General features: G+C 37.8%; 1 protein-coding gene across 13 annotated transcripts in view; it reads right to left on the reverse strand.

The window, feature by feature from the left end:
* RAPGEF6 (Rap guanine nucleotide exchange factor 6) overlaps positions 1–15,929 on the reverse strand; it is a 192,273-nt gene that overhangs the window by 64,085 nt on the left and 112,259 nt on the right. For all 13 annotated transcript variants that reach the window (XM_040444399.1, XM_040444398.1, XM_040444402.1 and 10 more), the window contains 4 exons: positions 12,184–12,348; positions 8,881–8,988; positions 6,110–6,313; positions 3,301–3,409 (listed from right to left, as the gene is read on the reverse strand). In XM_040444399.1, the coding sequence (XP_040300333.1) occupies positions 3,301–3,409; positions 6,110–6,313; positions 8,881–8,988; positions 12,184–12,348 (586 nt within the window). The remainder of the gene's footprint in view (positions 1–3,300; positions 3,410–6,109; positions 6,314–8,880; positions 8,989–12,183; positions 12,349–15,929) is intronic.

Here is a 15,929-nt window from a genome sequence, read left to right on the forward strand (position 1 = left end):
CTGAGCCACCTAGGTGCCCAGGGATTACATTGACTTTTAAGAGAGCCTCACAATCTTTGATTGTTTGCTTAACTCTGTATTTGAAAAATTATTTTTACAAATAATAGGTTATTGGGCGCCTGGGTAGCTCACTTGGTTAAGCGTCCTACTCTTCGTTTCAGCTGAGGTCATGATATCGCGGTTTGTGGGTTTGAGCCCCACATCGGGCTCCAGAGTGAGTGCAGAGCCTGCTAGGCATTTTCTTTCTCTTTCTCTCTCAAAATAAATAAATAAACTAAAAAACAAAACAAAACAAAACAAAAAAACTTATTAAAAAAGACACAAATAATAGGTTACTGCTGGAATCCTCAAAAGATTTTTATGTTCTTTTGCCAGGCACCTGAGGTCCCAGGGCTAGAGCCAGGGCCAAAATTTGAGGTCTTTCCGAGTTGCTTAGAGTACAACCCACATCCACTTTAGAGTAAGCCATTCGAGGTCCCAATCTTCAACAAACGTTATTATGCTTGAGCGTTCTGGCCTTGGTGGGTTCTAACACTAGAAACCTGTGATTTTATCCTGCAGTTCTTCCTCTCAGCTACATTCTATGGATTGATAATGTCCCTGGAAAAAAAAAGACATCCTTTTGGGGTATGGTTTCAGGAGGTGGGAAGGGATGTAACACATCCAGTTTTGTGTTCCTAGCAAGTGCAGGATTCCAAAGCTTTAGACTTTTGCTAGGAGTCTACTGCCCAAAGAGGCTGTCTTTCAAGAGCTTTCCTGTACTGGTGAATGTCTCAGAGCAGATATGGCTCCAGTTCACGTCTTTCCAGTCCGATTCTCTCTCTGTTCTATGTCAGGTAGTTGTTAGCTCTCTTTTTGGATTGTTGCACTTGTTTGTAACTACTTTTTATATTTTAGTCTACCTTTTCTGGTTATTCTCCAATACTGGAAACAGGAAGTTAAAACAAGTTTAATTCATTTTGCTCAGATTTCAGGTGCCCTTTGAATTAGAAGACTCGCATCCTTCTTTCACTCTGGGAAAGTCTCGGCTATTGTTGCATCGACATTACTTTACATTTTGTTTTTGTCATTGCTATCATACTGTAAGTCACTCTGAGTTACTTTTTTTTTCAATGACTGTTTCTTTTTTCCTAATATCCTGTTCTTATTTTAAGGGATAACTCTTTAAATCTGAGCACGGTTCTAGAAATGTTTTTCTTCTCTTCTTTAAATTAACTACTTTCCTCAGATTCTGTAAGCTCAGTTATTATGTTTCCCACCATGCCTCAATGATTCTTGTTCTCTTACACCTAGCTGTCAGTTTTAGGGGCGCCTAGGTGGCTCAGTCAGTTGAGCATCTGACTTCGGCTCAGGTCATGATCTCACAGTTTGTGCGTTTGAGCCCCGCGTTGGGCTCTGTGCTGACAGCTCAGAGCATGAAGCCTATTTCAGATTCTGTGTCTCCCTCTCTCTCTGCCTCTCCTCCACTCACACTCTTCGTGTCTCTCTCTCTCAGAAATAAACAAACATAAAAAAAAAAATCTGTGTTCTGGTCACAGTTTTCCTGTCTGTAGGTGTTCTGACTGCGAGCTCCATATAGGACAACCTAAGTGCTCATCTCTGCTTCACTGTAATGTCAGAATTACCAGGGCTTCATTCCAGGTACCACATCCATACTAAAATGCTCCATTTTTAAAAATGCTTTATTACTATTACTTTGAGATACTCTTTGGTGTTTTGCTTGGGGTAAAGTTGGCTGACCATTCTCTGCCAAGGGTAAGGAAGGAGGTATTGAGGACATGGGCCCTCTTTTGCAGTACCACAACCTACCCTCTACCACATCCCATCTAGAGTTCTATTGGGCAAATGTCTCTCACCACTCAAGGAGTCCTGAAGTGGTGGCTTCCCTGCCTTTTGTACCTTTCAGATCTATTTTTTCTATTTCCCATGGGCTATGTTATTAATCACCAAATAGTACTATCTTTATATTTTTATACATAATAGTATGTGATATCAGGTAATAATTATTACGTTCGGGCACAAAAAGTTCAAGGTCTTTGATCCTTGTAAGACCCCTAAGAAATACATCTAAACAAAGTCAAGCTTGGAGACACTAAATCAGATGCTCTAAGACACAGAGCAAGCTCTGCTTTCTTACTTTTCAAAATCAGAATCTTTTTTATTTAACCCAAAAGTTGATGTTTCTAGATACTAGTCCAAACTCCAGGAAACCCAGGAACTGTGAAGGCTCACTTATTTGACGCTAAACTAATATAATATTAGGAAATTGCCAAAGGAGTTATATATCACACTTAATAGGACATAATTCAGTAAAAAGGACTCCACTGAAAAGAGGAAAAATACCAAATGTTTCATTTTTCATTATGACTAAGTACAGTATGAGGAGCAGTGAAAGTGAAAAAATAAAACATACTTCCTTTTCCATAGGCACAGTTTTTAAATTCAACTCCTAGCTTTCAAAATGCAACCCAGATGACCTGAAGAACATTTTCCCCAACTTCATTTAGACTCTTAAATTTTCTTTGATATTTTCAAACTATTATGCTGTTTTTATTATCACCCTTCTCAGAATTTTACTGAATACCCTATGGTATCTAAGGAAACCCAGTTACAATAAGTCTTCCCTAAAAAGCAGGGGGGCGGGGAGGGGGAACCAACAAAGAAAAAAAAAATGCAAGCGCAAGCTTTAGTCTTTGCTTCAAATAGAAACATGATCAAAATACTCTGCAGACACAGTAATCAACATTTTTAGAGAGAAAGGCAGAGTACACAGTTATTAAAAATCTGGAATTCAGTGATTAATTCTTTTACTCAATTTAGTTTCATGAAACAGCCAATCTAGCATTCGTATTATTATTTCAGAAAGCTAGCTAAAACATTAGCAATAGTCTGAGTTGCCCATTAGCAGGGGGAATAAAAGCCTGATTATGATTTTTATGCTTCATACAGGTCATTCTAAGTTTCACTCAGTATCTCCCAGCAAAGTACAGTACATAATACCTCTTCAGTAGACATTTCACACGTCTAACCAAATGTACGTGCACACCTCTTTTAAAACTTATTCTTGTAAGATACCAAAATAATGCAAACGGTGAAAAATGAAAATTCTAGAATACACAGTACTTACTATACCTCAACACTGAAATTCCTAAAAATGATCAAGGAGCTCAAAAAGAAACATGTTTGTATTTTATTATTTTCCTTTTCATTGATGACTTTTGCTTTTAATTAACAAAACAAACAAAAACAATAAACAAAAAGCAGAAGAAAAAACCTTTCAGTTTTTACAACAAAACTCACCAAAAATGTTGGTCTTCACAGTAAGTGCAAGGTGAGTATTATTCCTTAAAATTTCAACGGCCTTCGCAAATGTAATGTTCTCAAAGTTTTGTCCATTTACTTCCATTATCTTGAAGAAAAATACAAATTATGACAGAAACAATATTAGCTACTTCTGCAACCTTAGGTGTAATGGTGAAAAACATGACACCTGAACAAAATGCACCTATATGTGAACAATGTTCATCTCTACGAGAAGTGGAATTACCACTTAATTTTTTTCTCTATATTCTATTTCCCCAAATCACTACTAAAAACATTTTTTGAAAGTTCATTCCCTCTGAGATCAAAGAAAAAATTTTTAAAAAACAGGATGGTTTATATATGAAACAAAAATAAAAAAAATTTTTAATGTCTATTTATTTTTGAGAGACCCAGAGCACGAGTAGGGGAGGGACAGAGGCAGAGGGAGACACAGAGTCTGAAGCAGGCTCCAGCTCAGCACAAAGCCCGATGCAGAGCTCCAACTCACGAAGCAAAAGATCATGACCTGAGCTGAAGTCGTACACTTAACCAACTGAGCCACCCAGATGCCCCTATATATGAAGGACAATTTTAAATCAAGACACATCAGCTCATAAAAATTAGTGCTTGTGTATGTATGTGTAAATTTTACTGAAATATTCTAAATGCAAATTTACTGCTTTTAAAAGACAGAATTCATTCAAAAGTGATACTTTAAATATATCTACTATCCTTTGCTGATGCTGAATCAGGAAGTCGAAAAGCAGCAAGTACAACTGCGATGGATTCTTGCATGTGATGTGCTGACCCTTCACAGAAGGCTTCCCAAACTTGGCTGTACCTCCAAATCGTACAGAAAGCTTATTTAAAAAATACTAAATCTAACAAAAAAGGATAAAGAGATAAACATAATGAGGAAAAAAAACACAAAAAACAGATAATCAGCACAGAGGACAGATGTCAGGACTCACACAATGATTCCAACACGGTAAAAAAAAGACTGAGAAACAAAATATGAAAAGAAAGAGAAACCACAGAAGTAAAATGCGGAGTTGAAAGAAGTCTTGAGTCTACACATTGAAATGGCTCGAGTATCGTGCAAAGATAATAAAGAGATCTATTTTTTAACATATCCCAAAGAAAAATTTGAATTCCATGGACACTGAACAAAGAATCTTTAAGCACCACTGTGGAGTTGGGGGGTGTTGGGGATGGGTAGGAGGACAAACAAAGGAAGCTAGAAAAGAAAAAATAAAGGTTGGTTTGGACTTCTCTTGGGCCATACTAAAATGATGTGATACTTTTCTATAACATCAATGCTCTGAGGGATAAATAACTCTGAACAAAGAATTTTATACCCCACTGAACAAAAGCATTATCAAACATGCAGGGACACAAAAAACTATAGTATTTATAGGCCCTATATAAGACAAGAACTAGAAGAGATTCGAAAAGTACTAGAAGACACTGGTGAAATGAATCTTAATCATGGGGGCATGTGGCACAGATGAAATGGAGGTGATCAATGACATCAGTAAGGAAGGTGTAAATGTGTACATGGTTATTAGCGATAAGCCTCCGAAACTTAACGCCAATGTCAAAAGTATTCTCAAAAGATAAATCATGTTAAAAATGACTTAAAAATCTAGATCTAACATTTCAGATAATTTTAACAATAACTGAGAAGACTTGAAGGAAGAGGTAAAAAGCAGATAAATTTTCTCTCAAAAATGAAATAATCTGATTTCATTGTTTTTTTCCTTCCCTGTGAAGAATGAGATGCTCAAATGAGTTTAAAATAAAATACTAGAACATTAAATACACTGATTCTGGAATTCTGGCTACTAGAAATTGTTAATGAATGGTGTGGGGTTAGGCCCAGAAATCTGTTTTTAAAAAGTTCCCTTAGTGGAAGAAGGGGATCATTAAAATTTTAAACCAGCTTCTTAACCCTTGCACTCTTGGTATTTGGGCCGGGTAAGTCTCTGTTGTGCGGGTGTCCTGTTGTGGGGTGCTGGAGGCTGCTTAGCAGCATCCCTGGCCTCTAACCACTTCATGCTAAGAGTAACTTCTGGATCATGAGAATCAAAATTATCTCTAGACAGGCCAAATGTCTCCTGGGGGGAGAAAATCACTCCCAGTTGAGAACCACTGCTCTGCAGTGTGGAAGTTTTTACAATGTGAATGCATTCATAATTTAAAAAGAAAAGCGCTAGTATAGTTTAGTTAAAAGTCAAATAAAGCCACACTCTAAATGAAAAAATGAACAAACAAAACTTTAAAATGGGGAAACATAACCTTCCCAAGTGATTTAGCTAAATTTGAAAAATGACTCTTTGGTGTGCATGCGGATCACCTAGAGAGAGCACTCTGTTAAAAATACAAATTCCTGGACCTCATCATGGCAGAATGTCACTAGTACAATTAGTAGAACTGAGGTAGGCTTAGGAATTGCATTTTTTAGTAACAAGGTTCTCAGGAATCACATTTTGGACTACACTGCTCTACAGTTATCAAATGCATATACAGAGATAATAAATCCCCTCCAACTTCCTCCCAGGGTCTCCTTCATTTTCGTAGTCCCTTGCCCGGCTTCCTCTACTTATGGATGTAGTTCTGTTACCATAGGACCACTACTTAAGCTAAACCATTATTTATGGCACTCTTTGGCCACTTACCTTTTAATGTTAATTAAATTTCCTTACATTGGTCATGCTTACTTGAAGAAATATCACATGAGAAAAAAAGTAGCAGACATTTTAGTTATAAGAAGGCTTTTAATTCAAGTGGTTGTATATTTATTTACCTGATCACCACGTTTCAGTCCCGCATCAGCAGCTTTGCTACTGGGTTCTACTCCTTCAACAAAAATACCAAATCCCTTCTCACTTCCTCCATTAAGGCTGAAATGCAGAGGGGACTCCCGGGAAGCCTTTTGCAGCACAACCTGCCTCCACTTGGCCTTTGCAGCACAGGCAATATTCAATAACCGGAGATGACCATTCATTTTCTAAAAAGCAAAAAAGGGTAGAACGTATATAAATGTATGGATTTATTCCTATAGGCTTTTAAAAATCACCTAAAATCATCAGAGTTAGAGTTACATTTAAATACAGAGTAAAACACATACAAGTAAGGGTAAATAAAACTGAAGGAGGGAAAGCTTCCACCGGAGAGCACTCTCAAGATTTCTCAATAGTTATTTTTTTTATTTTTTAATTTTTTTTTTCAACGTTTATTTATTTTTGGGACAGAGAGAGACAGAGCATGAACGGGCGAGGGGCAGAGAGAGAGGGAGACACAGAATCGGAAACAGGCTCCAGGCTCTGAGCCATCAGCCCAGAGCCCGACGCGGGGCTCAAACTCATGGACCGCGAGATCGTGACCTGGCTGAAGTCGGACGCTTAACCGACTGCACCACCCAGGTGCCCCATCAATAGTTATTTTTTAAAACGTCTAGATAGTCACAGGTCAGAAGAGATTTCAAAATGATGTCCCACTTAGAAAGGGAAGACAAAAAAATTACTTCTCATGGCATGAACTTTCCTAATACATATTCTAGTGCTATCTTGCTTATCTCCTGGCTGTTATATCAATCCAGAATCTTGCAGGACCTGAATCATCCTTCTGAATAATGTCTAACAGTCAAAGACACATTCAAGTCTCTGCCTCTTCGAGGTACATTAGTCCTGTATTATTTTAGGTCCTTTTTATGCCTGATAACATTCTAACTTTCAGGTTTTAACACCAATTTAATATTCAACTATTCTCCAATAGCATAGTATGTGTATATCTCATGTCCATAAAAAGCAGCTAAAGTTTTTTCAAGGCAGGGACCTAACCTTACACCTGTTCTTATCCTATGCAACACTTTGGAGTACAATGTAGAATTTAATAAATATCTGATGACTGAATGATTACCAAAAAAGAAATCCCACAACTGTAAGGCAATTTCTGTTTTCCATCAGCCCACAAATATCTACACAGTGAGCACTGGAAAACCCATATGATGGTGGTGAGCTCCTATGGCCTCTTAAGTTCCCCAGCCTCTGTTCATTCTTCCCATTCTTCACAGAGCTGGAGTGCTGCTGGGAAAGCTACAGAACTAAAAGATAAGGGAACAGACGAAAATCTGCTGCTCTGTCCCTTTGTTCAACTCCATCACTTATACTCTTGAGTAAAATCAATGGTTCTTGGGCATTTGCTATGTGACAGGTTTTCCTTTCAGATGGTTACTTTCATTATAGCTCATTATAATCCTCATAACAGAAACTACGGACTACTATACATAAAACAACTGAGGCATAAAAAGGTTAAGCAACTTGGGGCGCCTGGGTGGCGCAGTCGGTTAAGCATCCGACTTCAGCCAGGTCACGATCTCGCGGTCCGTGAGTTCGAGCCCCGCGTCGGGCTCTGGGCTGATGGCTCAGAGCCTGGAGCCTGTTTCCGATTCTGTGTCTCCCTCTCTCTCTGCCCCTCGCCCGTTCATGCTCTGTCTCTCTCTGTCCCAAAAATAAATAAACGTTGAAAAAAAAAAAAAAAAAGGTTAAGCAACTTGTCCAAGTTCTCACATCTAACATGTGGTATAGTTTGAATGCTATTTCGGGCAATCTAACTCCTGAGCTGCATTATTAATTTACTTCCTAAAATCTCAAGGTGCCTGGAGCAGACAATTCAGTTCCAGTTCATAGTTTTATATTTGACACAGAGTAAATTAATTATAAATAGCCACTGTCAAAGTTAACAGGACCTTGAGGGGATTATCTTAGGTGTTATATATTTAGAACAAGTGAAATCACATGCAGAAGGGAAACTCATAAAGTCTAATGTAGATCTGATATATAAAGCAGGCCTTAAAGGTTGCACAGAGTTCAAATATCAAGAGGAGAAGCAAAGACTTTAAGTTTGAGAGAATTAGTGAAGAATATAAAATAATCCTGTTGGCTAAAATCAAGGGTACCCAGAAAAAATACTGAAGATGTAGGTGAGGTACCTGAATATATAGACAAGGAATTACTTTGGTAGGAAGTACCTTAGCTTATTTACAAAGGGAGAAATATTCATCTTATTTGTGGCCTAAAAACAATCTCTGGCCATACAAAATCGCTAGAACAAAGAAATACTAGAACTAAAATTAGCCATTATAAAAGATTAGGCATAATCAAATGAGCCCCTCAATGCGGAGTGAAAAAGAAATGGCTGAGAGGGGCTATAGGAAATAGGTGTACGCTAAAATTAGTGACGCAGGTGACTATAGCGAATGAATGGACATCTTGGCCAGGGAATTCAAGGCAGAGAAAGAAGTAGCCCACATATACACTAGAGATCATAAGACTGGCTGACTGGCTGGAGACAGCAACATCATCAGCCTTAAAACGAACACAGAAGAGTCAGGAAGAAGCCTGATTTCTGTTTGGGTTAATGGCAGAGAATGAGCAGAATCTAAAATATAAATTTCGAAGTTCTTAGAGCAGACATTCAAGACACAAGAGAGAATGGAAGTGTTCTGAGGTGCTGTTATTTGAGGATCAGGGAAATCCCTAAATCCTGAAGAAAATAAATTCTTTGGAGTCTTACGGTATCTTCCAGATTTTTTTCAAATTCCTCCAGAAATCGAGTCATAGCAGGATCACCTTCAAAATCATTAAAGTGATTGTTTACCCATAATAACACAATCCGTGTTACCTGTAGAAACATGAAGGAGACAGTATAGTTATGAGAGGCATTCTTTCTGTAGAAGTATATTACAAAAGCATGTCCAAAACTGAGGGGGAACTGAGCTATATGGCTAACCCCTTTGCCCTCTATCCTGCACACAAAGGGTTCATTCTAATATGCAGGCATGGTTTGGTCTGAGTTTTTGCTTCCTTGGGTGCACAAGCAACATAGAGAGCCAAGACTGGACCCACAGTGAGAAAACACAAGCCTGTTTACTAAGCTATAAGAAGTACACAGGATGTATACCTCAGACAGTATCCTAAAATACAAGCTTCTAAAGGGCAGGGAATCATATCAAGAGCCTTTACATAGTCAAGAACATGTTTAATCAAAATTATTAACAAACCACATCTAAAACCTACTTTGTTAGAAATACTCTGAGTCTTCAAAATTGTAAAGTGGTTTGATTACTTTGTACCATAGATTAACAGAAAAATTAATGAAGTTGAACCGAATAATGTACCTAACAATGGAAATAATTTAAGTCATTTTTTTTTTAAACTCTGGTAGGATACACACAAAAGCCACCATTTAAACCACTGTAAGGTATACAATTCAGTGGCATTTTGTAGTTATAGGTGTGCAACTATCACCATTACCTAGTTCCAGAACATTTTTATCACCCATTAAGGAGTCAGTCACCTCACATTCTGCCCTCTCTTCTATGTGGAATATTTCATACAAACTGTGACCTTTTGTGTCTGGCTTCTTTCACTTAGCATTACGTTTTCAAGATTGATCCATGTTGTGGCATGTACTACATTCCTTTTTATGGCTGAATTAATACTTCATTATGGCTATACCACATTTTGTTTATCCATCCATCAGTTAATAGACATTCGGGTTGTTTCCCCCTTTTGGCTATAGTCAGTAGTGCTATGAACGTCGGTATATAAATTTTTGTTTGCATACCTACTTTCAGTTCTTCTGAAAAAATACTAAGAGTAAATGCCAGGTTATATGCTAATTCTGTTTTACTCTTTGAAGAAATGCCAAACTGTTTTCCAGAGTAGCTATAACATTTTACATTACTATCAACAATGTCTGAGAATTTCATTTTCTCCAGTCACATCCTTGGCAGTGCTTGTTATTTCCTTTCCTTTTTGAAAAGCCATCCTAGGGGGTGTGAAGCAGGATTTCACTGTGGCTTTTTAAAGCTTTTTTTTTTTTTAACGTTTATTTTTGAGAGAGAGAGAGAGAGCGTGCGCGCACATGGAGGAGGGCAGAGAGAGGAAACACAGATTCCAGGAGGCTCCGCAATGTCAGCGCAGATCCCAACACACAGGGCTCAAACTCATGAAATGAGAGACCATGGCCTGAGCCGAAAGTGAGTCGGACGCCTAACAGAATGAGCCACCCAGGTGCCCCTGTCTGTGGTTTTAATTTGCATTTCCTTATAATGAATGATGTTAAACGTTTTTTTAAGATTCTAGTTTTTTATTTAATCTCTACCCCTAACGTGGGGATGGAACTCCTGAACCGAGATCAAGAGTTGCATGCTCCACCATCTGAGCCAGCTAGGTGCTCCTTAAACATCTTTTTCATGTGTTTGCTAGCTATTTAAGTATCTGCTTTGGAAAAATCTCTATTCAAGCCCTTTATTTCTTTTTTCTTTTAGAAGATTCTTTTTTTTTTTTTTTTTTTTTTTACATTTATTTGTTTTTGAGAGACACAGCACAAGCAGGGGGAGGAGCAGAGAGAGAATGAGACACAGAATCTCAAGTAGGTTTTCAGGATCTGAGATGTCAGCACAGAGCCTGATGCGGGACTCGAACTTATGCACTGTGAGATCATGACCTGAGTGGAACTCGGACACTTAACCGACTGAGTCACCCAGGCTCCCCAAAGCCCTTTGTCTGTTTCTAAGTTGTGTTGTATCTTTGTTGTTGGACTATAAGGGTACTTTACACATTCTGGATACTAGACCCTTATCAGAAGATTTGCAAATATATTCTCCCATTCCATGTGTTTCCTTTTAATTTACTGTTTTAATTTTGATGAAGTTCAATCTATGTTTTTTTCCTTCATTGTTTATGCTCTGAATATCATATCTAAGAAACAACTGCCAAATCCAAGGTCATGATTTTTCTTTTAAGTTTTAAATGAAAAAAAGTTTTATTTTTGTAAAAATAGCACGTGATCACTGCAAAAGATTTAAACAATACATAAGGATACAAAAAAGTTTAATACAGTCAATGATTTTAAATCTCTTAAGAGTTTTATAGTGTTAGCTCTCATACTTAGGTCACTAATCTACTTTGAGTTAATTCTGTATATAATGTAAGGTAAAGGTCCAAATTCATTCTTTTGCATGTAAATATCTAGTTGTCCCTCACTTATATTTTTGCTCATTCTTTATTTAGCATGCCTTTATTTCTTCAGCAACTGAAGTACCTACACATAACTCCAAAGGGCATTGGGGGGGGTGGGGATGGGGGGGCAAGCCTGTAGTTCTGAACACCTTAGTTTCCTAAACAAGAGAATTCTAGAGTCTAGCCACATCTAATTGTTTCATTTAAAATATAACTCAGAAAGATACACCAAGCAATTATGGCCCTTCTTTTATTTTTCTTAAAATAACTAACTTCCTACCAATTTGCTGAGGTGTTGCAAGTCTTCCCATTAAATGTACAAACACTCCATGAAATAAGCTAAGATTATCTACAACAGCAAACAATGTTTAATGACAAGAAAAAATACTCAAAGGTAGATTTAAAATAAGTCACTGCAGGGATATATTAAGGACAAAAAGATTATTTTAAAATGATAAAAGTGTAAACCCCCCAATCAACATATTGCTATTTGGGGCTTACAATCAATCTAAGGTCACTTGAAAATAATTTACTTGGTGAATAGTCTTTCTAACTATTAATCACCTTTTAAGTGTTTTACTGATCTTCATGAACAAACATTTTGATAGAGTTCAAAACACTCTCAAGCAGCTATCATGTTTTTTGAGTTTATAGCTTTATCACAGCCTATTTCAATTTTTAACTTTTAAGGCTCATTTCCACTTTTAACATGCTGTTTTGTCACAAAACTAAGTAGAGAAATGTTGTTTAGGTTAAGCGAATCCTGTTATCAAAATAAATATCAATTGCAAAAGATTTTATGAATAGAATTTAAAGGTTAAAATCACTTTTTCATATTTATAAAACCAACCTTATCCCTTAAGCTGTCAATTTTAAACCATTCCAACAGTTTGATCCCAACATCCAAAGGACTCTGAAGAAATGTTCTATAAGTTAGTAGGAAATCTTCTATATAAGTTGGGTCCACGATGGAATGCTCTTCTATTAAATGCATGATGAGACGTTCAGGTGTTGCCTAAAAATCCAAGGATACAAAAGATTATTAAATAAATCAAGAGCTCAGGAAACAAAGAACTCTACTGAGTTCCCTTTGTAGAGTGACTTCCCTTTGTAGTCACTCTATTACACAAGTTCTCAAAGTAGAGTTTTACCCTTAAAACACTTAATACTGGGAGACGGTAGTCTTTATAGCTTGTAATCCACCAGCACCCAGAGGCTGGAAGACAGAAAAGGCAGACGAATGAAAATATCCAAAAGCATTTACTCAGTTATAGCTGTTTTTCCTGACATTTTACCATAGGAGGGCTTTTGAATTTCAGTGATTTACCCCTGATGTGGCCTGGGGTAAAAAAATGACAATAATGTCATTTTTCTACAACTGGTAGAAACGGGAAGATGACTGTCTTAAGGCACCAGAGAGAAGTAGTACAAGTTAAACTTGAATTAAGTAAGAAAAAAAAGAAAAAAAAAAGCTTTCCTCCAAATTTAATTATCCTTAAATCTCTTCTGCCCAGGATATAGAAACAATACACTAATTCAAGACCGTGTGTTTCACTGTTTTAACTTCCTAGAAAAGAAGTTTCTTCTTCAATGGTTTCTCCATGCTAGTTCACCATCTTGAGAGGAAACACAAGTTCTATATATAGTTTTTACATTAATTCAGAGTTTTAACCACTTGCCTGTCTCCAAGTTTATAAAAAGGAATGTAAACATTTATCTGCTGCTCTGCTTTGAGCTTCTGAATCAATGTTAAAATTTATTACCTTTGCAGCCTTTTCCTAACTGTATACAGAGAATATAAAAATAAATCAGATGTTAAACCAAATATAGAAAATATTGTCCATAATCCCCAATTTCAATTTGTTGCATTCATCCAAACAATGTCATCGGTCAGAATAACTGTATGGTAAACATACATTCATACTAACGTTATCTAAGAATTTATTGAAAAAAAAAGTATGCAAATCACTTCTCTAGAACAAAGTCAAACTAAGCATCTTCATATAACCTATTTAAGGGACAAGGCAACCACAGGTCATTCCTATTCTTCTAACCTTCACAACACTCTAAGTCAAAGAGTACCAAGTTGGGTTTATCATTCGCAGGCCACTCTTGAAGTCTTTATTTTTTCTTAAAGTTTATTTCTTTATTTTGAAAGACAGCGCACGCGCGTGCACTCAAGAGGGGGAGGGGCAGAGAAAGAGAGAGGCAGAGAGAGAATCCCAAGCTGGATCCATGCTGTCAGTGCAGAGTCTGCCACAGGGCTGGATCTCATGAAGCATGAGATCATGACCTGAGCCAAAATCAAGAATCAGACACTTAACCTACTGAGCCACCCAGGCACCTCTCGATTTGAAGCCTTTAAATCTGGAGGAACTGACGAACATGTTAAAGAAAGGCCATTATTCTGACTGGCTAAACACTGGGGCAGGATGCCTGCAGAGACTAAGATGTATATCAAGAACTGTTTTTTAAAGGTGAGCCCCCATAGGCATGCAGAGTCACATCACCGAAGCGCTCACTAGTATTCAACAAGGTGGGATTCTGGGAGACATGGTGAGCAGAGTTGGCAGGCCAAGGAAATGACTACCATGGTTACACCGGCAGGACAGAGGCTGGTTATGATAAGTAAATACAAAAAACGTACAAGAGCCACTGACCGGAAAAGGTATTTACAAACATAAGAAGGGAAAGGATAAGCCAAACTGTGGTATCAAAACTGGGAGTACTGTTATGAACTTATGATTGTTACAAATAGAGACACATACAATGTTACAGATGTGAATGCAATATAGTAAATACATACATATATTTCCTAGCTCTGTCTGATCAGAGGCTCTAGAAGCAATGACACCTAAGTAGCAATGAACAGAGTAGGCGCCCGTATCTTGGATTAAAAAAAAAAACAAACAAAAAAAATGATTTTTAAGTAATCTCTACACCCAATGCAGGCTCGAACTCACAACCCAGAGCCACATGCTTCAACTGACTGAGCCAGACAGGCACCCGAGACACAGTGGCTTTTAAAAGCTAATCTCGGGGTACCTGGGTGGCTCAATCAGTTAAGTATCTGACTCTTGATCTCAGCTCATGTCATGATCTCGCAACTCGTGGGATCGAGCCCTGTGTCGGGCTCTACAGTGACAGCATGAAACTTGCTGCTTGGGATTCTCTCTCTCCCTCTGCTGCTCCCCTGCTTGCACTCCCTCTCTCAAAATAAATAAACTTTTAAAAAATGCTATTCTCGACTAGTAGGATCTAGAGCTCTCCAGAGAAATGGCTGATTCCAAAGCTGGAAAAGGAAAAGCACAATATGACACTGGAGCATCTTGTTTTGCAGAGAATAAAAAAGCTGTTAAAAACCAATGGGGACATATCAAAAGAATAAATACAGAGTCAGCCTTATGAAGTTCCCACCAAATCTGGGACAACCTGACCAATGGGTCAACAATGATGGTAACAGTACAACACACAAATCCATGGCAGTAGAAATGAATTAATTAATGGGGAAGAGGAGAAGGTTCATCCTTACAGAAAAAATGACAATAAATGTAGGAAAAAAAGGAAACAGAAGATCACCATTTTATTAAAAAAAATTTTATAACATGTTTATTTATGTGCTTAATATTTATTTATTTTTGAGAGACAGTCAGAGCAAGAGCTGGGAAGGGGGAGAGAGACAGAGGAAGACACAGAATCCAAAGCAGGCTCCAGGCTCTGAGCTGTGAGCACAGAGCCCAACGCTGGGCTCAAACCCATAAGCTGTGACATCATGACCTGAGCCAAAGTTGGACTCTTAACAGACTGAACCACCCAGAGCCCCAAAAGAACACCACTTTAGGCATGAGTCAATGCAAGACCGGTAAACAGAGGTTTGCAGGACATACTGACAGTATTCCAGAACATCTCCCATCTAAACACTTATCAATTACAAAGAACACAGTGGTGACTTTATAGTTAGGAAACTTTGCAGACAGACATTAATATGACCAGGTGATTAATGTAAACTTCACCAATGGTGGGACAGGTTGACATTACATGCTCCCTGACATGGTGCACAGAGAAGAATACATCATTTCTGTGGGATTCCTGCCAGAAAATTACAACTTGAATCTGGGCATGAGGAAACACTGGAAAGATCCACACTGAGGGTGACCCTAAGGAATAAAAGGTCTGTATTCTTTAAAACTGCTGAGAATATGAACAGAGAAAGACTGTTCCTGGGGTGGAAAGAAGTGACATGACAACTAAATGCAACTGTGTTCCGGGATAAGATCCTGGATGAGGAAGGAAAGAGAGCCACTGTTGGGATAGTTGGTGAAAATCTAAACAGGGTCTGTAGGCTAAATGGTTGTACTTTATCAATTTTCATTTCTCAACTTGAAGGTTCTATGGTGTTTATGTAGGAGAGTATTCTTGCTTTTAGGAAATATACAAGAGAATATTCAGAGGGACGAGGCATCACATATGCAGACTGCTCTCAAATGGTTCAGAGAAAGACTGGTGAAAATGGAGAAAATGCAGTGAAATAAATGCTAATAGGTGGGGAATCTGAGGGAAGGAGCTCTCTATACTGTCTTTGCAACTGTTCTCTAA

This window comes from Herpailurus yagouaroundi, unplaced genomic scaffold (assembly GCF_014898765.1).
Source record: "Herpailurus yagouaroundi ecotype Mexico unplaced genomic scaffold, PumYag 192, whole genome shotgun sequence".
Lineage (NCBI taxonomy): Eukaryota > Metazoa > Chordata > Mammalia > Carnivora > Felidae > Herpailurus > Herpailurus yagouaroundi.